Raw genomic sequence first — 27,934 nt, 5'->3', positions numbered from 1 at the left:
AAGAACTATAGTTCATCCTGTGCATTACTGAATAGTTTCTGTATTTATTTTGTGAGGGCCAGCCTAGCTAAATACAGAGAAGCTTGTTACCAAGTTGGCAACAAGGTGATAACTTTTTGGCCAAAGCAATTCTCTCAGAGACTATCTCCTGAGTTGTACAGGTTTATTTTCTGCTCTAGAGGAGAGCATCTACTGTAAAATTGGGAATTTCTGAAGTATCTATGTTAAGTGTCCTTCTATTAAGAATTGCATTATGTTCTACTTCTTCAGGAATGTAACCTTTCAAGGAACACACATATTAATGTGTTTTCACTGGTACTGAGAATTCCCAGAAAAGGAAACACCCTCTACAAATGCCAGTTGGTACTCTTTCAATTTACTGGCCAAGAAAGTTGTCTAGAGTCCTGAAAAGTTAAATGACATGCCCAGCGTCACATAGCCAACATGTCAGGAGAAGGACCTGAACCAAAAACTTCCTGACTCCAAGGCTTTTTCAATTCACTATGCTAAGCACATTTGATTAACCACAAAATCCCATTCCTCAACCACTGATCAAGAAGTAATTGAACCTCTCTCTGTGACTCAAGTTCTTTCATCTATAAAGTAAGGATGCAGGGCCAGATGATTTCTAAGCACCTGGAGAAAAGGAATTGCTTCACGCTTTGTCAATGCCTAGAATTGTACCTGGCACAAAGAAAGCACTCAATAAATGCCTGTTGACTAATTGGATCTGCATTGACAAAAGGAGCCTCCTCGCTGGAAGTTCCCTATGCCAATGACATCACAAATCTACACTAAAAACATAAGTATAGCTATCAATTACGTAACACTTTAAAATCAACCCATTTTATATATGTTATCTCATTTCATCTTTACAAAAACCCTATGAGATAGGTGCTGTTATTATTTCCATTTTGAGGAAATAAGTAACTTGCCCAAGATCATAAAGCTTATTAGTATCTGAAGGAGGATTTGAATTCTGGTCTGATTCCAAGGCTCAGACTGTCCATTACAGAAAAAGCTATAAGGATTTTCTAAATATAAACCTACTGTATGGGCAATGGAGTACTCCAGAATTTGAAGCGTACACTGCGATTTTTCTTTTATTCTACTAAATATTCTTATTTAGCCAGAATAACACACTGAATGCTTCAGGAAATAACTGCACTATGGAGCTATAACTCCATTAAGGGATTACTGTGATAAACCACAATAACCATGTGAAAATGGAAAACACAAATTGAGTTCTAATTCTTTGTGGAAACATTTTATAACCTACCAATTAAGGAACCTGATTTATGGAAGTCTATTCCCTCCTCCCCCTGCTCCTGCTCCCTCAATCACTATCAACTGCATCCCAGGAACCTATTATTGCTTTCAGAACCAAGGATATGCATGCTTAACACCATCATTAACTCTTAGCTCACACATGAGGTCAAGGTTATACTATAACACGTAACGAAATTATAATCATGATTTGAAGTTAAGATGCTTTGATATGTAGAAGACAATATGTAATGTCTGATTTAAATTACATATACTGGAAAAACAACATGATAACATTTCACACTAATTAATGCCTGAGAAACCCAAAGTAGATCATTAGTATTCTAAATGAGCAAACATACAAGTAAGAAAAGTAAGTAGTTTGTTTATCCATGAAAGATCCCTGTGAGAATTCTCTAACAGAATAATACTATCAGTAATATTAGGTCTTCTTGTGTACAGGATAAATGATTCACCAATGGGAGATGTTTCAGATCTCCAGGGCACCCAACATCCTGTGACTACTCTAATTTATTAAAGTAGGTCCTAGACATGAGCCAGTGAGGTTCCCAGAGGTGTCTACTTTTCACACTGATGTAACTCACAACACTTAAACATCAATCGACCCTGTCAATTAATTTGTGTTGAGTAAATGTCTGCTATAGGTTTAGCCCTCTGCCATTGTCTCCTTCCCCACAAAACCACTAAATCTTCTATGCTCCTGATTAAATAATCTTAGTCCCTTCAACTGATTCTTATAGACCTATCATAATCCTAAGCACCCTCCTCCAGGTATACTCCTATTTATTAACACCCTTCCTAAAATGTGATGCCCTCAATTAAACTCAATACTGTACATGTGGCTTGACCAGGGCAGAGTAGAGGATATCACCATCCTTGTTCCGGACACTATCCTTTCTTAATGAAGCCAAAAACTGAATTAGGCTTTTTGGCTACTATTTCATGGTGTTGCAGTCCAATGAAATCCTTGGAACTTTTTATCATGAACTGTAGTCTAGATTGCCTATTTGTATTTCATATTAACTAACAGATCTTCCCATGTTCCAGAGATGATATGTCAGGGAACATTATGCCTATTTTACAGCTACAGAAGCTGAGAAATAGAGTGACTTTCCACAATCACCAAGTATTAGAACTAGGATTTGAAACCTGAATTAAAGTTCATTTTCTTGCCTGGAAATCATGTTGCCTAAAAGAAGAGGTAAATCAAACCCCATGTATTCAACAGATTTTCAAATTCTTTCAAGTTTTGATAGTCTACTTCTAATGGAGTTTCATGATTCCTGACCAGCCTTGCTCCCACCGAAAGTGTAATAAGAACTCTCTTAATTTCTTGTTTTAAACCAAAGTACATTAAAACTAACTTAGCTCTGTGAATCAAAAAGGACAAAACAACTCAAGATAATGGAAGACAACCTGATATAACAAAAAGCACTTATGCAAATCCTACAGAAAAAATTTACGTTCCTTTCAGAAAAATAACAAAGTACTACCAGTTTCAGGCTTAGGGCGCTTGTATTACATTTCCTTAAACCAGAAGCCATTATTTTGCTTTTGCAAGACAATTAGAATAGTAAAAGTTACCCTTACAAACATATTTTTAGTTCTAAACAACATATTTCAACATATAAATTTCAATTGTACATTTCACGTACTATGCTGCTGTATTTGAATTTAATGCTAATATACATATTCTTCAAATAACTCCTCTCCTGTTCAATCTTGGTTTTATTTTGTGAAAGGTCTGCTGGTAACATGAAACAGTACCAGTAACTCATCTACATGTTACGGGAAGGAGAAAGTAGGTTAAAAAAGACCAAGACACTTAAAACAAGTGTGATAAAACCCCATCTGACTTGTACAGGAAACAAGAGGAGGCAGTTCTCACTCATCAGGAAGGAAGGCAATCTTACCCTGACTGCTGTCAAACAAGTTACACTACATTTACCTTTAACTCTTCCCAAATTTAAACTGTGGTCACCAGAAGACCAATATGTGACTTCAAATTTTCACATCAGGATAAGGAAGATGACACTTTCACTCTAACAACTGATTTTTTCACATTCAACTCAAGTCTCATTTTCAGTTTACCTCATACCAAGTAGTGAGTAAAATACAAGTCCTGATGTGTACAGTACAAGAGGAGGAGGAGATTATTTAAACAGAAAAAAAATCTGGCTAAAAGAGCTGTATCTCTGTTGCACTCCTTTCTGGGTCCTCCTCCATGTTAGAGAGTTTGACTGAAGTGTGTGTCACACATGTAGAAGTCTCCAAAACTTTCTGCATTTATCCCTTGCTGAATTAGCAAACCAGCAGACCACATTACTGTGATTTCCTGGTTTATTCCTTAAGACATCACATCTTCCACTAGTTTCTTCATCCTACAAATGAACCACTGAAATGGGGACTGCATATAACTGCAATCTTTGATAGAGCACTAATAGCATCTCTTAGACTTTAGGTACCATCAGACTTAGTATTCTTTCATTAACTCAATTCAATTAAATATTTATCAGAGACTTTCATAAGGTATTTGCACAAAAGTACTCATTTTATCCCTAAATTCTCAAGAAGTATGATTTTAATCCTTGAGAGGAGGAAGAAACCACAAGAAAAATAAAAGATTTATAAAATGTCAGACTTTAAAGGGAGTTCAAGTGTTTCCAGGTCCAATGCATCGCTAAGAAATTATTACCTAGATTCTACTTGAAGACCTTAAGTGATGTGAAAGTTCACCCTCTTTCTGCAAGCACTCCACTTTTTACTTTTAAATAAATTTAATTTTTTGGAAGTTTTTCTTAAACCTGAAATTGAATGTATCTCTTTCAAACTTCTATCAAGTGCATCTAATCCTTCTATCCAGCTGATCCAAACAAGTCTAATCTCTCTTCCATATCACAGCTCTTCAAATACCTAAAGAGAGCTATTATATCCCCTGCAACTTTTTTCAAGGCAAACATACCCAGCTCCTTCAAATAATTCTTTTAGGATATGGGTTTCAGTACTCTCTCAGTCCTAGAGAGAGGTCACCAATCTCTTCTTGTGCCCACTGATTTTGCTAAATTCTACAAAGAATAACTATAAAAAATTATCAGAAATTTTGAAGACTTCAATATTTTCCTTCATCACTACATGATTCAGATATACTACAGCAGTTCACATAAGGCAGAACCTAAAGAAATTATACTGTGTTAAGTCTCTCACATATTTCAAGACAATCTGTTAATCATGTGTTTAGATATGGTTAAAGAAAACTCAACAGCTGCTAAGTAACCCTTTTCACTTCAGACACAAAAAATATTTACACGTCTATTACTCATAATACGTAAGGATAAGAATGGATTTTATACAACAGAATCTTTATATCTAGGAATGCCATTTTGTACTTAAATGAAGCACACGGTTATTTGAGGATGTTCTGTGTATTAATCTGAAGAGAATAAGTGGGTGACCTGGCCCACTTACATACAACTTTCTCAAGTTGTTCCCCATGGGGGTCAGTAGCTTCCTGTCAAGGGAGCTCCTCCTATCAAGGCAGATCAGCCAGTGCTCAGCAACTTCAGGTCTTAAGAGAGTTTCCTGGAGCGCAAATTCTCTAAGTGATTTTCCCAAGGTCACACAGCCATGATGGGTCAGAGATGAGGCTTGAATGTAGATCTTTCTGACTTTAAGGCCTGCTAATTCACTTCAAATTTCAAATTCAACAAATATGGATTAAGGCTACTATGTACAAAATATCGTTTGGCAATGGACATAACAGGGAAAAAAATGAAACAGTCCCTTCTCTTCAGGAACCAACATCCTATGGAGAGCATATACAGCATATATGCAAATAAATATAACAGAAGGTAACCTGAGGAGGAAGAGAGAAGAAAAGTGGCACCGGAGGGGATCTAGGAAAGCTGCTCAGAGAAAGACTTCTGGTTTTGTGCCCATACTTGCAATTTCATTAGTTTAGGGACCTCAAAGATGAGGAAATTCCTCATACCAAGGTGAAACACATCACTGCCCGGGGCCCCAAAAGTTTTAGTGATCTTAAGCTGCCCAGTGTGTCTTCAAGGTAATGTGAATCCAGGTCAATCTAGATCTAAAGTTTGCCCTTTATCCATTGGTCTATCTGCCTCTCTCAACCTCTCTTAATTATACAAACAAAACACCAATTTTGACCTTACAAAAAAAATTCAATGTACTCTTTCATTAACATAGTCAAAGTACATTATGAAAGTGAAAGACTTACAGAACTTCTCTGAACATCTTGTTCAGACCTACAGCAGAACATGGACAGATCCCCATTCAGAATGACTTCAGCTAATGAGTTCACCAGTGGCGCATAGTGTATAATTAAGAAAACCTAATGAAAAAGAGAAATAATATATCAGAATGCAGCATTTGTAAATATATATAAATATATTTTTCTTTACTGAAATGACAAATCTTAAAACTGGAGGGATCTTGACATCTTTCTTTTCCAATCCCCAAGCAACTTCAAGAATATTTAATGTCTAAGATTTATAACAGCATTATTTTCTTTACAAAGAACTAGAAACAAGCTAACTATCTCCAAGTTGAAGAACGGCTAGATAAACTATGGCATACAAATGTAATGGAATGCTTTAATATAATTAAAAACTATAAATGAGAAGAATTTTTTCAATTTTGGAAAAAGCAGAGTATATAGAGTCACTACTAATTGTTAAAAGAAGGAAACAACGAAAATAGAAGCAGAAAATCAGTGTACACGCTGAATTCAACTAGGAAGAAAGACTGGGACAAACAGAATAAACAAGAGCTTCTCAAAGCCAGGGCACAGACAACACTGCTCTGCCCTCCAACATCATTAGCATTTGCCATTCCGTCAGTCTTCAAGTACTTAGTAAGTAATTTCCATATGCCAAGCACTGTGCTAATCACTTGGGTTACAAAGATACTCTTTAAGGAGTTTCCATTCTAATGGTGCAGTGAACATGTAAATAACTAGGTAGATAGGAGATATATCAGCATACATGGAAAGCAGTTTGAGAGGGGAAGGCATTAGTAGGTGGAAGAACTGGGAAAGGCTTGTTGTAAAAAGTGAAATTTGAGTAATTCCTGAAGGAAGCCAGAGAAAATAAGAGGCAGAGGTAAGGAGGCAGAGCATTCCAGGAATGGAGGACAGACAGAAGGCAGAGAGATGAGAGATAACGGGGAATGTTCAGGAACTGAAAATAAGCTGAATTTTAGAGTGCATGAAGAAGAGTAAAGTATTAAGAAATAATGGTAATAGCTAGCATTTATATAGCATTTGAAGGTTTCCTAAGTACTTTATCTCTCTCACGAATAATAATACACTCACATTATCTCATCTCACAACAACCTCACCTCACAACAACCCGCTGAAGTAGGGTCTATTATTAACCCCACTTTACAGATGAGGAAACTGAGAGTTAGAAGTCAAGTGACTTGCCCAGAGTCACCCAGCCCATGAGTGTAAAAGGCAGAATTTGAATTCAGGTCTTGCTGACTCCAAGTCCAGAACTCTAGAAGACTGGAAAGGTACAGAGAACATGCTGTCACTTACCAGGCTTCAAAAGGAAAAATCAAAAAGGTGCTGAGAATGTTTTTACTTTCTACCAGGTTCTCAATGTCATGAATGTGACCAGCAAGAAGAGCCTCCTGAACTCCCAGAATAGTACACAGGCTATGTTGCCATATTGTTTCATAAGGTGGGAGCAGTAAGATCCACCTGCCAAAATCAGCGAGGGTTCTAAATGCTGAGCACTTGCATAAATCTACATTAAAGACAACAACCAACACTAAAATTCGTGAACGTTAAAATTATTCAGTCAGCATCAGAAGTCACAGGATGCAGGAAGGATCTCAACTCAAAATTCATGTTGAGAGAGACAAAACAAACTTTATTCCCAAACGGCAAAGCTCAGGAACCAAGGTCAGAAGCACTCCCTTTCATAAAGATAAATACTTCTATTTTCAGAAATGGAACCAACCTATGGTCAAATGTTTGAATATTTGACAATAAAACTAGATGACTTAAGAATGTGGGTTATTCATAATAAAAATATTTTAAAATGTTACATAGCTAGGTTACCATAGAGTTTTTCCCTTCATGTAAATACTACAAAATTATGGGAAGGAAGTACAATTCTTGAGGTGGGGAGAAGCAAAAGACAACTTTAGCAAAATACACAAACTCATGAGATGAAAAGAATGAGAACTGCTACAAGTTTTCTTAATAGAAAGCAATATTCCAACTTGGCATCAAAATACAATTAAAAAAACAATAAATTTTTTTAAAAAATACAATTCTACTAAATGAAATATTACACTGTGACTTCTCAGTAAACACATGTGCATCCCTGGTCTAGAAGTTACGGGCTTAACTTCAAAGTGCTATAAATAAGATGTTTGTACTGTCAAAAAAAAAAACAACAACAAAAAATTATGCTTTTCCAAAACATTAAGAGTATCTTATAACTGCTCGTAGAAATCTAGTCTATGGATTAGCAAAACGGCATAATGGAAAGAGTCAGGAAGTCTGAGATCAAATCTCAATTTTCACACTTAGTACTTCTATGACCATGAGCAAATGACTTAAACTTTTATTGCCTCAGTTTCCCCATCTGATAAGAGTCTCCTAAGTCTCTGTCAACTCAAAAATCTATGCTCTTATGAATGAACAAGCAGAGTTTTGTTTTTCATTTCATTTCAAGTTTATCTTGGTTATTATGAAGATGGTAGATAATATCCTACTCCATCACTGGAAAAGTCATATTTTCTAATGCTATTTAAAATTTTTATTTTACTATAAATAACTATTAGCAAAAATAATTTTTAAAAATCATACTAACTAAGGAGAGAAATTTTACATAAAATCCTTAGCATTTAAAGGCAACCAAATCAACTGATGAATAAACAATGTTATATGTACGATATCCCTTTCCAGTCTGAAACCAGCTATTTTTGTCATTTTTGCTGGTTAAGGTTTTAACACAGTTGTAGTTAATGTATAGTTATGGTTCTACCGATCTCAACTAGCATCACTTTGTTTTTCCATAATTCCTTGCGTATTTCACATTTACTGGTATTTGTTCTTCTGGTGCCAATGATATTTCTTACATTAGTATGCCATAATGTGTTCAGCCATTATCTAATCACTGAACATATGGGTTTCTAATTTCTAAATGATAAAGAAGGCAGATTTTGCATTAAGAGCCTGAGGACCCTCTGCTACTTACTTGCCACGTGATTATGGGCAAGACACTTAAACCTTCTGTACCTCAGTTTCCTTAGATGTAAAACAGAGCCTGAGGCAGATGGTCTCCAAGTCATTTTTCGGATAGAGTCTTAGTACTATAATCACCCAGTCAAAATACATAACTGATTCTATCATTGTACATTACCATATTACTCTTAAAAACATTTCACCAGCTGACAGCCCCACCAACATTTTCTCTGCATTCTAGCCAACAGGAAATTTTTTACTACTTTTTGTCATTCTATGTAAGGTGATATTCTAAGGTTGTCCTGATTTACATTCCTCTATTATGGAGTAGGAGTATATTTCATGTGGTTATTAATAATATGAATTTCCTCCTTTGAAATGTTCTACCATGCATCATCAGTTTAATAGATGTATGTCAGTTCTTTACGGATTGTGGATTTCACACCTTTATCAGATAAATTTTAAAAAAAATATTTTCCCACAATTCACATTTTTTTCTTTTAATTTCATTTCAGAGATATTGCTTATGAGTAAAGATCAAAAAAGGGGAGAAGATGACATGTAATAGCTATTTGAAGTTAGAAGGCAAAGAAGATCCCCTACAAAGCAACACTCAAAATGAATGAGCTGAAAAGTCCTGACGTACTCCAGTGACACAATGGAGCTAACAAACGCACCTGTGACAGAAGATAGAGAGAAACTGGAAGGCTTATTTTTGGACGTTCTCCTCCCTGCAGAAAAAAAAAAAGGGTGGGGATGATGGGGAAAGAGATGAGAAGAAAATATTTCAAAGTCATATAAATGCTGAAGACTAAAAAGAAACTGTTAAGGTAAAGTTATTACTGCAAACTACAAAACTCTAAATAATTCATTAGTTTTCTCCTACATTACACTCCCCCCATTCACATAAAACTGTTCTTCATAAAATAAATCATTGATATAATTTTATTTAACACTATTTACAAGTATGTCACTTTTCATCTTAAAATTCTCTTCATTAACAAAAGATTTAGGTCCAAGACCTCAGGAAAAAGCATTCAATTTTCTCCTTAAATTCTCTGGAATGTTAATTTCAAACAGCTGCTTTAGCAGAAAAGCAGACTTACTTGAAAGGACTCTTGTGGTGCCCAATTCCTGTAAGGCAACTTTCAAAGTATAAGAAGCAAAGATGAATGTTATAAGTAGAAAATGTGGATACTCTCTTAAACTGGCTTCACTTGGATTTAATTAGTACTTAAAATGGTTTTAATTCTCTCTGTCTCTCTCTGTCTCTCTCTCTCTCTTATTTAAAATCAAAACCTTATGATCCTTCCCTAAAGGAAAAGTATAGGTATATTCTTCAGGAAAAATCATTTATAGACTATTGTATATTAAAATCATGTGACCTGCTCAGTTTTTTTTCCATTTTTCTAATATCACACAATAAAACAAATGCCCAGTATCTTTGGCCTCAACCTCTTCCTCTTTCTCCTCCAACCCTCTCCAATTAATATGATCCAAGTCCCAAGGATCCAGATCAGAAATGACCTTAGATTCCTTCACACAGATCATAGTCATCCCTAGTCCAGAAAGGCCCAGAATGCGAATCAGTCCTGGTAAAATTCTATATGTAATAAAATGGATTCACAGGTCAGTTAGGTTGTATCTAAAACTGACCTCAATCCCAGACCAGGACTTCAAAGTGGCCCTTAAACTATACAGAGGTCTGCTGCGACTGACCCTAAAAAGGGTTTCTCCATATTTTAAGTAGTTAAGATAGCTTTAGTATGTTCAAAGAAGACCTAAAACCAGACCAACATCAAGAAGGATGTCATGCCATTTGTCAGGAAATTCACTCAATACTTCCTCAAACATCAAGTGTGTCTTCATGCTTGCAGTGTATTTTTATTACTTAAGAGATTATTACTTCCTTCTACAGAATCTTCTCCAGATCAATTACTACCTGAAGATATATAGGTATGCTACAAGTAACCAAAACCTCAAGGGAGAAATGCACAAAAGCCAAAAAAAAAAAAATTAATAAAGACTTCACGTTTTCTTCTGATATCAATTATTTGTTTGCATTAACTGATCTACAGGCATCTAAAAAGGATAATCTTAAGGAAATAAGAGAAAAGGAAAATTATCTCAACTTCTGTTGTCTATATCAGGTACCAGGACTTTTGCACCTCTGCCCAAAACAAGGTAGTTGCCCTTTATAAATACCAGTTGTTGTAATGATATCTCTTTTAAACTCCAAACTCACCTTGTCTTGATTTACCAGTGAATATACATAAAGAGGGAGAAAAAGCCTATTGAGTAAGTGGTCTGTAAGTACATCATTTAGGAATTCACAATTGATGATAAGGATGTCATTGAGGTAATGTAGATGGTCAAGATGTTCTGCTACCAAGTCACTCAGTTTTCCTCTATTCCTATGCCTGTAAAAGAAAAATAACTATTTCAAACTTGAATCCAATGTCCCTGAAAGGAGAGTAAAGTATATAAGGTGGTGTAACTTTTTTGCTAGGCCACAATATCAGCTACTGAATTGTCCCTTCAATACTCTCTCTTCCCTTCTCTCTCTTCACTCTCTCCCTTCCCTTACCATCTTCCCTCTTCCTCAGCAGCACTTTTTGCTACCGCAAAAAAAAAAAGAAAAATTACTGCTGTCCTCAGGGATTTTTGTAATGATTCAAGGAGGTTACAAAAGATGGACACCTTGGGAATAATATTCCAGCAGGAGAATTACTTTTAAGTAGATGCTACCAATAACTACACAGGGAAGCTCATTTGCAGCAATCTGCTCTACTCCCGATGAAACTGAATTGTTCAAGAAGTGATACTTTCACAGCTAATAAGGACCAGATGAAAGTTACTTACTCTTCATCAGTCTGGACACAGTTATCCAATTCAATCACATGACTTCCAATGAACCAAACCAAATTGGAGAAGTAAGGAACTGCAGTTTTATCTCTGATGTAGTGCAGCATGGCCTGGTTATCCACTGAGAAAATTTACAAAAGAAAAGAAATCAACCTTCCAGAGAGAATTTCAAGGAAGGAAAACTTAACATTAATATTCTAAATCTTTTTGGGACTTGGTTGAAAATATTTATCTTAATTATGATATTTTTCTTTAAAGGAGTATGGCATTTTTACATTTGCATGATGCATTAATCTAGTTGAATATTAATAGCACATGCTAAAGGGCTTATTGCCCTATCAGTCTAGAGGTTGCAAGTTTAACTAGACTAAAGCAGAAAATGGCATCATTTTCAAGCATTTTTTTTATTTACATGTAAGAATAAGGCAAGAATGCTGAAAACCAAGAGTGGTTAATGACTTACATGACACTGCAATAAGGAACACAGGAATCATCATTGAAGGAAGGGCAAAAAACAGACAACAGTTTAACAGGATTAGGAACTGGGATGGTGAGACATCCGCCCAAAGGGATAAATAGCTAAGGCAGGAAGCATCTAGACTAAAAGATACAGGTTAGAAAAGAACACGTGCAAACCAGAAAGCAAGAAACTACTACCTCAGAACTGACAGATGCATTTCTCAAATTCATTATTTGGAGAAATTCTAAAATTTAATCCATTCTAAAACAAAAACTATAGTTTAGAACATCATCATAATTAACAATTTCCAATATGCAATGTTCAAAGTCTTTGTTTCCTGAAAAAATGCAGACCTAACCCTAGGATAATAACAGTGTGCAATCACACTGCAGCGGCACCTTCGGGCAGAAAGCCTCAAAGGGCTTGCGACTGAGAAGGCATTTTCTAGTTCAGGAGATTAGTGTCCATATACATACTCAGCATTTGGGGCAGTAGGTGAAGAAACACAGAAAGCTTAGATGCAACATCTTGAGAGAGAAGTAGTACATTAGTGCTGCATGCTCTCACTCATGGTCTCATGCTGCCCTCTTCTGGCCATGGAGATGAAAAATGACTACAGTAAAGAAAGGGGCTCATAGAACTTAGCTTTCCATTTCACACAGGGAAAGGGACAGGACTATGATTCCACTGATTCCCTGATTCAGACCAGCATCTCTCCTCCAACTCAGTCTTAGCTGCCTTGAGCACTGATAAGTTCAGTGATGTAAAATGCCTAAGGTCACGGAAGGCAGAATGTACTAGAGGAGGGGTTTGAACCAACTCTTCCTGGTTCTGAGGCTAGCTCTCTATCCACTATGGAACACTGTCTCTCACATTTTACATGCAAAAACAAAAGAAAGGATTTAATTTTTTAAGAAAATTTTCTTTCCCTTACTGCCAATGTCTATTCAAAATCTTACACAGTACATGTTCTTCCAATACAATTCCTTCTAACGTATCACAGTATATATCTAACTTCTCCATCCTTATGCACAGCACATAAAAATAGGGTTGCAAATATGGATAAGATGCTAGTCAGGTTTGTAATGATTACAAGCCAATTTTAAAAGGCACCATCATTGAGGCACATGATCGCTGTACTCGGTTTAGAATAAATCGGTAGTTTGCCCTCGAAATAAAGAAAGGCACAGAAACAAGAGAGCTGGAATCCACTACTACGTTAGGAAGCAAGTACTATATGAAGAAATATGTGACAACTTACCTTTATAAACATTTAAAGTTATGGTTCTCACAGCAATCCTGACCATGCTTTCAGGGTGATTAAAAAATTTGATGGCTTCTGTATACAGGGCAAAGTCATTTGTGTGCTAAAACATAAATGGCATGCAAAATACGTTATACAACTTCAAGAATGGTTCTCCCCACCCCAGAATTTCATTAAAGAACTCAAAAAGGAAGACAACGACAACATACTGGCTATGCCACATCTCCAAGACTATAGAATACAAGTCCAGGAGAAAAATAACTCAGGAAGGAAGCATTGACAATGCCCTTACTGGCCTCTTGTGGTCATTTTTCTGCCACCATAGTTCCTTAACATAGAAGGGAAGGTGGTCGTGTTTCATACACGGATAAACTTAAGGACAGCCTAGATTAGAACAGTAAATTTGTAAACAATAGCTCTCCTACTGGGATGTGAAGAGATCATGTCATTGATTTCTATCTCTTCTGAGCCTCGTACAATGCTCTGTATATAGCAACTACTCAATAAATATTTGCTGAATTAACAACGTAAGCCACAAATTTGAAATTAAACTCCTAGCATTACATTTGAGAATAAAGTGATTGACTTCCAACCTGCAAAACCAGAGAGAGATCTACAGAGAACCTGCGTGTTCTGGTTCTCTGGTCCCATTCTAAGCTTTGCAATAAGCTACATTCCACCTCCATAGCTTCACGTACTCAGGTACCGTACGCATGTATAGAAAAGACTCTTCATTACAATCTATATTTACATGAGATCACTCTAATAGGAAGAGGAGAGAATCGGGGTCAAGATATCACACTTTCATTTCTATAGGTTTTCAGAGGCCAGAATAGTCCGATCCTCAAATTACCCTTACTTGCATAATTTACTTTGCGGCTAATCCCTAGCAAATTTTAAATCTCAAGAAGACTTTTCCCTGTCAACTAATACACTTTTAGGTACTTCTCATAATGAATCAGAATATGTTCCAGGAATTCAAACTGATTTTTACATTAAAATGAGAAAGGCTGAAAAAACCACATATTCCTAAACCAAATAAAAATTACTTTTTGGTTACTTATTCGATTACTTTTAGATTACCCATGCCATGGTAAAGCACTGCAGACTATTCAAAGTAGACGATATATTTACTTAAATAGATACATATCTAGAAATAATACTATATAATAATAAGCCATATATACTCATAGTTTAGCTTTCAAAAAAAAATTGTTTCAATAGCTACTACTTACCTCATTGTAAAAGAAATGAACGGTGTGATTGTTGAGTTTTAATGAAAGTGTTTTTAAGAATGATATATAATATGCCATAATCTCCTCATCAGAAAAGTCAAATTTATGGACAATGATAGAATTTACATAGTTATTAGAGAGTAAATAATCTGGGGACAAAAAAGTCAAAAGTTACATGTTAATTAACACTGGAAACTATCACATTAAATGAATATTCAGAAACACGTAGATAAATTATATTACCATAGCAGTACTGATTAAGCATTTCCATTTAGTTATAGAGTATGAGAACATTTTAATATTTTAAATAATTTTATTTCTTAGATCCTACTATTCAGAACTTATTCAAGGACAATTCCCTAAAAAAAAAATCTGAATGCCTTCCACTAAAACCAAAGAAGCATCTACAATGAAAAAAATAAAACTTTAGGCAGGGGAAGGAGAAGAAGGGAGGAAGAGGGAATATATAGTTGTGAGGATATACTGGCATTTTCACAAATATCAAATTATTTACATATGAACACAAAATTTTCAAGTTGTGAATAACATTCTTCATTTTCTCAGCTATAACAGATACATTCTTTTTAAAATGTCTTAATATTGTGCTAAATCCCACAACCTTTACATAAAGTCTAAATTTGAATAAATGGATCACTCATCATTCCCCATACATATCCAAAGCTTTCCAATGTCTATAACTGTCTTAACCATCATCATGGTCTATTTTGTATTATTTGTGTATGGACTATACTCCCTTCAACTAGGTTATAAACACCATTAGGGGTAAGAACTGTATAAATAATACAGATAAATAATCTTGAAATCTCTCCCAATGTGGAGCATGGAACTTAGTAAAATCAAGCAAATTAACAAATGTTAGTTGATGAAATACCAAGGAGAGTAACCATATTTAAATAACATATTATCCTCATTTTAGAGCTAAAGAAACTACAGTTGAAACCACAATTTAACTACAGTTAAATAACTTCTTACGGTAACTAATGCCACCTGGTTAGCCTGTACCCCTTTGTCCAAAGAGAGGAGGGAGTCAGCAATTAACAGAACTGATAAGGATGATGTGAAGACCCAGATTCAAAGGAAATTTTTAGCAACTTACCTGTTTATCCTTATGTGTCCTCATAATTGGTATTTGCAAAGGGTTATCATTAATTATCTATTAACCCAGATTGGTACATTTGTAAAAAGATGCAACTCCCTGTTTAGCTTAGTATAAAGCCCTACAGACCCTCATATTCCCCAGGCCATCCAAAACATCAGTAATGTTTTGGGCAGGGCTGATTGTCAAGCATGCTATTTGATCTCTCAAAACCAAGAGCAAAATGAAGAAATTAAAATTTATCAATCTGAGACTGTCCCACTGATAGAAAATTATTGACAGAGACACTACCTACTCTGAGGCATTTCAGATAAGCTGTGGCTAGCATAAGACACTGTCACATCTCTCTCCATTTCAGATGGGGTCTTCAAGCAAAGCCTGAGTGACTACTTGTCAGGTATGTTGTAGGGGGATTCTTGTTCATGCAAGGGTTTGGACTAAACAACTTACAATCTTAAGATCCTGATTCTTTATCAATACCTCTTTTACTTCCTTCTCAGAAGGATAAGGAGACATACCCTGTGTTATTTCTGTCTTTCACCATATATTGTCTGAGGTAGAAAAAATTGAGCTATTTCTTTTTCATAAGTATACACACAGACACAGACACAGACACACACACACACACACACACACACTCACCCACACCCCTCCCCTTTACACCCTTCCCTCCTCCTTCTTGCTTTTCCTATTCTTACCATTTTCATCAGGCCATTCTCACTTCACTTCCATTCTGGAGTTTGCCTGGAGCCAGATCTGGAATGCCTAGCTAATGATCACATGTATTCTACTCTACAGGGATAAGAAGCCGCTAAAAGTTTCAGAGTATGAGAACAATATGATGAGCCCTGTGATTTTAAAAGATTAAATGGCAGCTTGGAGGGATATCAGTTAGGAAGCTGCCTCAATAGTCCAGCCAGAAGGCAATGAAGGCCCTAAATTAAGGTACTGACAGTTTGGGTGGAAAGAAGAGAACAGATGCAAAAGACTGAGGAGATACTGATAAGATTTGATAACTGACTGGATCTAGAGGGTCCAGTTAAAGATGGTTGCCAAGTCTATTTAACCGATAATATAGATGAAATTTCTTTATAACAGAAAATAATATAATTGTAGTGCTAATAACGAAAAGCCCAAAATAAAAATATTGTTGACTGAGATACAGTTTTGAAAGCTGGTGCTTGGGGGAGTGGGAGGGGGAAAGGGGAGAAGGCTGGTTTTTCCTTCCTTAATGATCAAATCTATTCCCATGACATAAGTGAACACCTCTATGAAGATGAAGCATACACATGCATTTAGTCAGCTCCAACTTCTTTCCTGAGCTCCAATCCTACATTTCAAACTGTCTGCTGGGCAAATAAAACTGGATATCCTACTGGCACCTCAAACCAAGGATGTCTTCCAAAACATACCTCTCCTCCCAACCTTCCTTGATGGTACTACCATCCCCCTGATCACTTTTACAGTCATCTTTGTATTTTGTAACACAATTCATTTGTGAGCTGGGGACTGTCTGTCTTTATTACCAAATCAGCTTACATTCATATAGAATTTACTAGTCAACATCCTTAATACTGAAGGTTTCAGAAGACAGATATATAAACAGAATGCAAAATAATTATTCAAAGTAATTAATGGCTTTTAATCCCTTGTAACTTCCCTAGCCGAACAGTCGTCTTATTTTGCTTAACTTTAAAAGCTCCAGATGTAAATAGCTTAGAAAATAGTCAAATGGTTTTAAAAAAAGAAGAAGCAATCTTACAAAGTGAGGTCTCATGACTGATATTTTCAAAAAGGATGTTCAAGGTTTGTAGCAGCTGAACACAGACATAACGACCAGATTTCTGACGCAGGATGTTCAAGAAGAAAACAAACATATTCTTCTCCAGGAAAAAGCTAGGATATAATTAGAGAGTCAGTGATTCATTTTTCATACTCATACTATTCAATTCAAATCATACATACTTCATAGTACACAGCAGATGATTATGATTCACACCCCCAACCATGAGTACAAAATGAAGAAAAACATCTTCCTGTATGAGAGATGAATGACATTTGAAAAGCTCTTCAATTTTGCAGTAATGAGCATCTAAGGAACAGGTGCTTATAGATTCAATAAAATACATGCCTTCTAGCTCACTGCAAAGGACATAGAAACAAATCATCAATTCTAAGAAGGACTGAAGTAGAACTTGGCAGAACAGGAAATGTACTTCACTTGCTACACAAGTGTGAAGCCATTTACAATTATAAAATGAATAAATATTACTTTCCACTTAAATTCATCTCCTTAGTATTTTACTTTAGTATTGGTCTGTGCTAAGACTTTTCCTATGTTCCTGACATCTGAAAACTGCAGCTTTTTAAGACTACAGCTGTTGGCAAAATTTTCAGATGTTACTAATTCATCTTTAGGTATATTCTGGTTTGAGGATTGATTAGAAATGTTTTTCAACTGATCTAGAATTATCTGAATATTTGTTCACTGAGACATCAACAGAAAATCAAAAAGCCTATGTTCTCACTTCTCTTCAGATTATGTGAACCATTATTTGTTTATTCTTAGATTTAGATTCTTTTAAGATGTGAAAATTTAGCAAAGTCAGTTATAGAAAATAGATAGAGTTGTAATAATTCTTGCCTTACCAATCTTTCCACAAGCCAGGCATCTAGGATAACCTTTTCTAAATTCTTTCAAAAAATCCTTTCCAATCCATCCCAAAAGAAATTTGGTTATACTCCTAAGCAATGTTTCTTTTGACTATCACACTTTTCTCTTGGCACCTAACAGCACTATCACACTGACAGCATTTTAAAGGGGGATAGATTAGGATCTTCCAACAGCAATCTGGCCTTTCTCATTTAACTAAAAAGCTAGATAAGCGTGGAGAATTTTTCAGAATGTCCTTATTACTCTTAAAGATGGCATTCAAATTTGTCTCATTTTGAATCTAAGTGGAAGAGGATTTTCTCACATTTTAAGAAAGATCATTAGACTATTTAGGGAATAAATTATCCGTAATTACATCGAGATTTCTGAAGGCTATGGTTTTAAATCTTTCAGATATCCTTTTTAAATTTACATGCTAAGTCTTTATATTGTAGAAACAATGACATGAGTCACATGAACGTGCAAAGAAAATCTAGGCCTAAATCCTGACGTCCCTAGGGACAGTGCATGGTTTAAATTTTGAGAAATGTTCAAAAGAAAGAAAAAAGCCAAAGTACTTACTCGAATACAGAGCTGTCATTCTGATCCCCCCAAATAAGAATCTCAGTGATGGAACGTATAGTCTCCACAAGTAAGTTGCGATTTTGTTCTGTTACTGTGGTGTTTTTGGTCAAAACATGATACAAATATCTAGGAGGAAGGAAAAGGGAAAAGGACAAAAGAAATCAAAGTCTGGTTCAACTATAATAATGTTAATCCAACAATAATACCACTGAGCTGCGCGTTTCAGATGATTTTGCTACACCTACCTATTTAGATTAAACACAATTCCTCACTAAGCATATAATACAATTCTCACAAGATGATGGAAGTGACCTTTGGTTAGAGATTCACTAACCAATCCTCTAATTTTATAAGATAAGGAAAATGAGACACAGAAGAATTAAGTAGCTTGCACAAAGTCACACTGGTCCTAACAGGTACAGCCAATGGTCTAACCTAAATTCTCTGATTCCATGTCCAATGTGCTTCCTTCTACTAAACCTCAACCTAGTTAATACAAATACTACGTGCCTGGCCAAGCAGTAATAGCACAACTTGTTCCACTGGACTCTAAGCAACAACTTTTCCAGAGCATTTCTCAGATCACTGTAATGTTCCCAGTTGGTACGCTGTACCCTCTGAACTGAAAACCGCACCAGGAGAGATGATTCATGAGGAGCCATTCTCATTGTCAATAGAATAAGCACATATGGTTTGGAAATTCCTAAAATAGAAATCCTCTACAAAAATCCTACTCGGCTGCTTCTTTGTGGTATGGAGGTAATCCTTTGAACTCCAAGGTTATATCAGTGGAGTACAAGTTCTGGCAGGTAGCCCTTCAAGCTAGGGACCTGACAAAGATCTTTGTCACTGACCCACCCACCTAAGATTGGGAAGGTGTATCACCAGAAGGCTGACTACCAGGTGATAAATACTCAAGCCTACATCAATTCATACAGACTGCCTAGCATGGCACAGGAGGATTGTATTGATGAGGGAGTATACATGTTTATCAAACTATGTAGCCTTGAAATACTGAAGTGTGTAAAACATAAATACAGTTCCACCTCTGTGCAAATGATCTTGCAAAGGATCAACAGGATCACAGATCCAGAGCTGAGGCTGACCTTACTACTACATCATGCTGCCTCTCTCAGGGAAAGTACCTCAGAACACACATATACAAGTTAATGCATTTTAACCACCTTGTGAATCACACTTTTGAATTTCATTGTGCCATAGTAACATACTTGTAATCTGACATCTATCCTCCATCTACAGCTGTCATATACATTTAAAACTTTTAGATGTAATGTTCAAGAGGAAAACTTCCCAGTTTGCCTCTTTTTTTTCCCATAAGTTGCCTATTCCCCAAACAATAATGCTTTATCTAACTCTAGGGAGGATTTTCTTATTCAGATTTAAAATACTAATACACATTTTAATTCCACAAATATGTATTAATTGACTGCCAGATGCCCAATACCATTAGTACCATGTAGGGATATAAAAAGTTGAAGATACCGTTTTCTGTTCCCAAGGACATTCTTACTGGGGAAGTAAGGACATATAAAAGGAAAGAAATAATACAGGGCAGAAAATAATCCAAAATGGGACAGGCAATAAAGTGCTATAAGAATTCAGGAAGGAGATCAATATAAACCACCGTAGATAGAAAATTTCAGGGAGATCAGAATTTGGTAAAGAACACTAAAAAAAACCAGTTTACTTCTCAGATGCTTAAAATTCTCCCCTTTGCATGAATAGTTTTAGTGAAAAAGTAATCATAACAATTGGTATCACTATCTTGCAATGAAAATACTTCAGCGAATAATGGAAGAAAGATCTATTTTAAAACTTAAAAAAAGAAAATGCACAGAATATGGTCCTTGGCCATCAGAAGCATCATGACTGCACTCCTAGGCATTTTGGAAGCAGTGATTCAATGAAACAATTAGGATCAAAAAACAAAAGAATATTCAACTAAAATAGCAAATGCCAATGTCAAATCATCATGTTTCCCTTCTAGAAGACACTAAGTTCTTCTATTGAAATCTTCCAACACAATTTTGAATTTCTGTTGATTTAAGAAGAGAAAAAAAAATCAAAACACTTTTTATGGTAACTCCTTTGTTGGCACTCAATATCACTATGGGAACAAGGGCAATCCACTTTATTGTGAGATGGCATTCCAAATACAGTTTAAGCACTCCTTACAGATTAGATACACTGCTTAAAAAAATCTTTCAACACTGCTGTTTAGAATACCAAACCTAAAAGATTCATATTAATTATTTCAACAGAGGGGCCTGAAAGTTAAACACCTATGTTGGAGATTAATATCATACAATGACAGCAGCAACTTACAATTAGAAAAATGACAGCATATATAAGAACAGGCATTTTATATCTACCTACAGCTGAATTTAAAAAAAAAAAAGCATTTATTTGGAGAGGGTACTTACTACTAAGTTTTACTTCAAAGCAGTCTGTTAAGTGACCTGAAATCTGGGAGTCTTTTTTTCCCCCATAAAACTAAAATCAGTATTAGCCAAAGCTTTACTCCTGATACCAGGTGCTTTTGGCTCCACTCTTTTTTTTTTTTTAATTTAACTTTTAACATTTATTTTCACAAAATTTTGGGTTACAAATTTTCTCCCCTTTTATCCCCTCCCCCCCCAAACCCAAGCATTCTAATTGCCCCTGTGACCAATCTGCTCTCTCTTCTATCCTCCCTCTCTGCCCTTGTCTCCATCTTCTCTTTTGTCCTGTAGGGCCAGATAGCTTTCTTTACCCCTTAACCTGTATTTCTTATTTCCTAGTGGTAAGAACATTACAGTTGATCCTAACACTTTGAGTTCCAACTTCTTTAGCTCCCTCCCTCTCCACCCCTTCCCTTTGGAGGACAAGCAATTCAATATAGGCCAAATCTGTGTAGTTTTGCAAATGATTTCCATACTAGTTGTGTTGTACAGGACTAACTATATTTCCCTCCATCCTATCCTGTCCCCCATTACTTCTATTCTCTTATGATCCTTTCCCTCCCCATGAGTGTCGACCTCAGATTGCATTCTCCTCCCCATGCCCTCCCCTCTATCCTCCCCCCCACCCTGCTTGTGCCGTTGTCCCCCACTCTCCTGTATTGTGAGATAGGTTTTCCTATCAAAATGAGTGTGCATTTTATTCTTTCCTTTAGTGGAATGTGATGAGAGTAGACCTCATGTTTTTCTCTCACCTCCCCTCTTTATCCCTCCACTAATACGTCTTTTGCTTGCCTCTTTTATGAGAGATAATTTGCCCCATTCAATTTCTCCCTTTCTCCTCCCAATATTTCTCTCTCACTGCTTGATTTCATTTTTTTTTTAAGATATGATCCCATCCTCTTCAATTCACTCTGTGCACTCTGTCTCTATGTATGTGTGCGTGTGCGCATGTGTGTGTGTGTACTCCCACCCAGTACCCAGATACTGAAATGTCTCAAGAGTTACAAATATTGTCTTTCCATGTAGGAATGTAAACAGTTCAACTTTAGTAAGTCCCTTATGACTTCTCTTTGCTGTTCACCTTTTCATGGTTCTCTTCATTCTTGTGTTTGAAAGTCAAATTTTCTTTTCAGCTCTGGTCTTTTCATCAAGAAAACCTGAAAATCCTCCATTTCATTGAAAGACCATTTTTTCTCCTGAAGTATTATACTCAGTTTTGCTGGGTAGGTGATTCTTGGTTTTAGTCCTAGTTCCTTTGACTTCTGGAATATCCTATTCCATTCCCTTCGATCCCTTAATGTAGAGGGTGCTAGATCTTGTGTTATCCTGATTGTATTTCCACAATACTTGAATTGTTTCTTTCTAGCTGCTTGCAATATTTTCTCTTTCACCTGGGAATTCTGGAATTTGGCCACAATGTTCCTAGGAGTTTCTCTTTTTGGATCTCTTTCATGCGGTGTTCTGTGGATTCCTTGAATATTTATTTTGCCCTCTGGTTCTAGAATCTCAGGGCAGTTTTCCTTGATAATTTCATGGAAGATGATGTCTAGGCTCTTCTTTTGATCATGGCTTTCAGGTAGTCCCAAAATTTTTAAATTGTCTCTCCTGAATCTATTTTCCAGGTCAGTTGTTTTTCCAATAAGATATTTCACATTATCTTCCATTTTTCCAATCTTCTCGCTATGTTCTGTGATATCTGTCTTTCTCATAAAGTCCTTAGCGTCCATCTGTGCCATTCTAGTTTTGAAAGAACTATTTTCTTCAGTGAGCTTTTGAATCTCCTTTTCCATTTGGCTGATTCTGCTTTTGAAAGCATTCTTCTCCTCATTGGCTTTTTGAACCTCTTTTGCCAATTGAGTTAGGCTAGTTTTCAAGGTGTTAATTTCTTCAACATTTTTTTGGTTCTCCTTTAGCAGGAAGCTTTTCATGCTTCTCTTTCATCCCTCTCATTTCTCTTCCCAGTTTTTCCTCCACCTCTCTAACTTGATTTTCAAAATTCTTTTTGAGCTCTTCCATGGCCTGAGCCCATTGGGTGGGCTGGGACACAGAATCCTTGAATTCTATGTCTTTGCCTGATGGTAAGCATTGTTCTTCCTCATCAGAAAGGAAGGGAGGAAATGTCTGTTCTCCAAGAAAGTAGCCTTCAATCGTTTTATTTCTTTTCCCTTTTCTGGGCATTCTCCCCAGCCAGTGACTTGACCTCTGAATATTCTCCTCACACCCACCTCGCCTCCTGATCCTCCCAGCCAGTGTTTGGGGACTGAGATTCAAGTGCTGCTTCCCGCCTTAGGGCTTTTGGCGGGGGCAGGGCTGCTATTCAGTGTGAGAATTAAGTTCAGGTGGTCAGGTCGGGGCAGGGCCGCCTCTCAGGCTCAGTTCCCTCAGGGGGTTTATGTACAGACCTTCCACAATGGATCCAGGCTCCCGCCCACTTGGGGAGCCCCTGTCTGCAGCCGCCTCTCAGCTTCTATCTCCCGGGGGGGCCCGAGCCATGGGGGCATCCCACTCCTCTTTCGACCCGCCAAAGGGACTCTCTCACCGACCCCCGTCACCTGTGGGTGGAGGGGCTTGTGCTGCCGCTGGAGATCCCATCCCTGAAGCCTGCTCGGATCTGTACCTCTCGGAGCCAAGGCCGCTGCAGGTCTGGGCTGGGCTCCGCGTCTGCAGGGCGACGGACCTTTTGCGAGAGGTTTGCAGGTCCCTCTGTGGGTGGAGGGACCCACGTGGCCGCTGGAGATCCCGTCCCCGTAGCCTGCTCGGATCTTTTCCTCACGGTGTCGCGGCCGCTGCAGGGCTGCCCTCTGCTCCCAGTCCCGGCGCCCAGTCCACAGCGCGAAGGACCCCCCACGAGAGGTTTGCAGGTCTCTCGGGAACAGAAATCTCCCTCGCTCCAATATTCTGTGGCCTCTGGGTGCAGAATTCACCGTGAGTTGGTCCCCTCTAGCCGTTCTGTGGGTTGTGGGTTCGGAGCTATGTGTATGTGCCTGGCTCCACTCTTAACATAAATTATACCCATTCCAACAACAGAAAACATGAAAATCCAACTTTTGAAACACCCACAATTTAAAACTATAAAGCCTGAAATTCAAGATCCAAATTTGTGATGCTTTTTGTCTGAGATGAGAATAAAGACTAATCATGCTGAATATATCAAAGCAAACTTTGGCCATTTCTCCAAGCCTGGAAACTTTAGCACTACACATAAATTTCAAATGCAAGGATCACAAAAATACACTGCTAATAAAGTCTGGAGCTGAGTCAATCAAAAATTCTACTTTGAAAGCATCCTCAATAAACAACAAAAGTAGCTACTGGAAGTTCAATATACAGTCATTCAGTACTTCATCTTAAGAGCAAATGTGGTCCAGATCAACAGGCTGAAGACTGTGTAGCTGCCTATATCAATCAACTGTTCCTTCAATTCACTGGCCTTCTGGGGTTTTTCCATTAATGGAGAGGCAAGACAATATAAAGGAGCATTCAATCTGTTGCATCTAACTCCAAAGCACTAGGTTAAATGTAATAACATATGTGCCTACGAGTGGAATTTTTAACTACACATACACAATTAATTTTTAAAAGGGAATACTTTCAAGTTTACAAATTTTAAGTCATTAAAAGAGAAAATAGTACAAATTACACAGAAACTGGAAAATTTTATTAAGCAATATTAATGTGTTTTAGGAGTTTCCCATACCATAAGTAAACCGAGCAAATAAGATATCAAAGGTTGGGGAAATCCATGCTTTCCTATCCTAAAAGAAACTCACACCACCAAATACCAGCATATAACAGTAGAACACAAATACACACGAACACACACACATACATACACATACACACACACACACCACATACAGAGGCTAAAATAATTTTCCTAAAGCACAGATCTCATTCTTCTCCTACTCAAACAGTTCTCTACTGTCTTTAAACTACTAAGGCCTCTAATTGAGTTTTTAATACACTGTAGGTCAATCAGTAGTCTACCAGCATTTATGAAGAACTTACCATGTGCCAGGCAATGCACCAAACACTGAAAAGACACAGACACAAAGATAACCACTGCTCCCAAGGAGCTCAGTTTAATGAGAGACAGTTTGCAAATAATTATGTACAAACAAGAAAATTACAGGATTATTTGGAAATAATCAACAAAGAGGAGGTCCTAACTTTAAGAGGGAAAGGCTTCTTGCAGAAGCTGGGACTTTAGATGAACCTTGAAAGAAGTCAGGGAAAGTAGGAGGTGGAGATGCAGATGGAGAGTGTTCCAACAAGATGACAGTGAAAACTTACTCTTTAGGTAGACCAAATAGACAGGTGAGTAGAGGATGAACTAGAAGAGGGTAAGATTTGAGGCAAGGAAACCAACCAGAAAGCTACTGCAATAGCACAGGCACAAGATGGTGTGAAGCTACCACACCTTTTCAATCCTGCTACTATCTCTTCCAACAGTACTCCCCCTCCTACCATGCTGCAGTCCAGCCAGGATGACTGTTCCTGACACACAACGCTGCTCTTCCTATCTCCTATGTCTTTGTACTGGCTACACCATAATCCATAACTGAAATGCAGCCCCCTTCTCACCTCTGCCACTTTGCATCCCTTATTGCCTCCAAAATTCAGCTCATCATTTTCTACATTGAAAGTTCATAACTTTCAGTCACATGAACTTTAAAAAAATATATTCCAATAACCATTTTTCAATATAATTGGTTTCCTTTGTAAGTTTATGCATTTTACTCTGTGCATTTAAAAAGAATGATCTTTCCCATGAGCAACAGGATGGAACCTTGTTGTATTTTCTCTGATCCCTAGGCCCTCTCAAACTCCTCCAATGCAGAAATTATGCACCAAAGATAAAGCAACTTCAGCTGTCTCCATGGTCTAGGACACACAGAATCCAAAAGAAAGTTAATGAATTGAAGTTCCGGGACCCTGAACCCACTCAGCAGTTCTCTCTCACCTCCCAGGTTACCTGCATCCACTAGCAAATCCAAGGACATAAGAGCTTACAACAAAACTCACCCCCACACCCTGGTCTCTCCTCCTTTCCAGTGCCATGGAGACCTCCGTTTGCCACAACGCAAGCACTACCATCACTGCAAAGCCCTCAAATGCTGGTGCCAGAGTGGACAATCCCAAAGTACTGCTGCAGGGGCAGACAATCTTGCAGCATCAGCAAAGCACTGCCACCTTGGACAACCCCAGACAATAACATCAGCGCAAGAGCTGCTGGTGACAGGCAAGAAAACTAAGTAACAGAAGAGGGACAGGACCGCTGTGTGTGAGTATGTGTATGTGTTGAGGAGTTGCAGCATTCCAAGAAGCCTGAGGAAAAGAGCAGAGCATCCACCTGGGGCCAGCTGTGACCACACAAAAGACCTCTGCTTGTGAACTGTGAACTGCCCAGCATGGGAGGAGGCTGAGATGCTCTGAGATCCAGTCCCCAAGGAAACCAACAAGAAGAGGGGACAGGGCCAGGAATTGAAAAGAGGAAAACTGGCAGGGGAGGACTAAAACTACTAAAGATCTATGGAAGGAGAAAACTCAAAGAACTTGAACATAAGAACATACATCAAAAGGAAAAACAACATGTTATGTAACTTTTAAAATTTCTTTTTATTATTCTGGACTCTGGGCCATCATCCTGCAAATTTTGGTTCACTAAAAGTCTGCCATAATACTGACCTTACCTGACCAAAATCTTACTCATGAAATAAGGAAAGACTGCTTGACATTTCTCAGACAGAAGCCAAAGTATTTAGCTATTTGTTAGTTCCCCAGGCTAAAAGATCAAGGAAGGATTTCCCTGCAGCCCCAGTCTTCTTGATTATCTTGGAGACATGTACCTCTTCCCCTTCAATTAGCCTGTTTGTGAACCCTTTAAAGATAGTTTAATCCGTCACCTGACTTAAATTACCTATATTGTTTGTTTTCTTAGAAGATATATAACATTATTACTGTGTTTAACCAAATTTGTTCAACTTTTATTACACTGAAGGAAGAATGGAATGCAGCTATCTTTTCTTTAACTCCTATAGCTAAAGAGGAATGTATAATACTGTAATATGTAAATGAATTATTTCTGTATCATTCTGATATAATTTTTCCTAAAAGAAGTCTTGTCAGAATCCTTATGCTGGTTCAGGTTATCTCTGAAGCCTGACCTTATGTCTGAGCACAATAATTAAGCCTCGGTTTTGTAACTTCATAATTTCTGTATTGTGGCAAATAGATCTTTGGCATTAGTTACCTACCATGTGAACTCAGAGAGTACACAAATCTCCCATAACAAACACAATTAAATATGGCCTCCAGGATCTAGTAAACGAGTTCAGGCATCTATGAATACTACAAAATGAAAGGAAAATTATTTAGTACTTGATGAGACAGAGCACCTTGTGAGAAGTAGAGAAAACATGGAACCACAACACACTGCTCCTAAATGGTTTAAAAGAGAAATGAGAATTACGACAGTAGAATTTATGGCCTGCACTCTAAAATAATGAGCAAAATAGAAAAACTGCAATCTTTGTAATAGCAAGTCTCACCAAAGCAACAAAAGAGAGAACAGACTGGGAATGCAAATATAAAGAAATGAAAGATAATTGAGAGGAAGAGAAGCAAAAAACAATAACGATTTTAAAATCTGCTCATTATGCAAGCAAAAATATTAATCTGGAAGGCAGGATATATAGAGACAACCTAGGGATCATGGGTCTCACAGAAAAACACAACAGGAGAAAAAAACCTTCACACCATAACGTATGAAATAATAGCAGAGAAC

General features: G+C 37.2%; 1 protein-coding gene across 11 annotated transcripts in view; it reads right to left on the bottom strand.

Moving 5' to 3' along the window:
• Window positions 1-27,934, bottom strand: part of CLEC16A (C-type lectin domain containing 16A) — a 227,408-nt gene that overhangs the window by 187,256 nt on the left and 12,218 nt on the right. For 10 of the 11 annotated variants that reach the window (XM_072609236.1, XM_072609193.1, XM_072609219.1 and 7 more), the window contains exons 2-9: window positions 18,683-18,811; window positions 17,210-17,343; window positions 14,331-14,479; window positions 13,093-13,198; window positions 11,369-11,492; window positions 10,752-10,926; window positions 9,184-9,237; window positions 5,525-5,638 (exon numbers count right to left, since the gene is read on the bottom strand). In XM_072609236.1, coding sequence (XP_072465337.1) covers window positions 5,525-5,638; window positions 9,184-9,237; window positions 10,752-10,926; window positions 11,369-11,492; window positions 13,093-13,198; window positions 14,331-14,479; window positions 17,210-17,343; window positions 18,683-18,811 — 985 coding nt within the window. The other variant, XM_072609263.1, reaches the window with a different exon arrangement.

This window comes from Notamacropus eugenii, chromosome 1 (genome assembly GCF_028372415.1).
Source record: "Notamacropus eugenii isolate mMacEug1 chromosome 1, mMacEug1.pri_v2, whole genome shotgun sequence".
Taxonomy (NCBI): Eukaryota; Metazoa; Chordata; class Mammalia; order Diprotodontia; family Macropodidae; genus Notamacropus; species Notamacropus eugenii.
The sequence above is the reverse complement of the archived record's forward strand: the minus strand, read 5'-3'. Positions and strand labels throughout refer to the sequence as shown.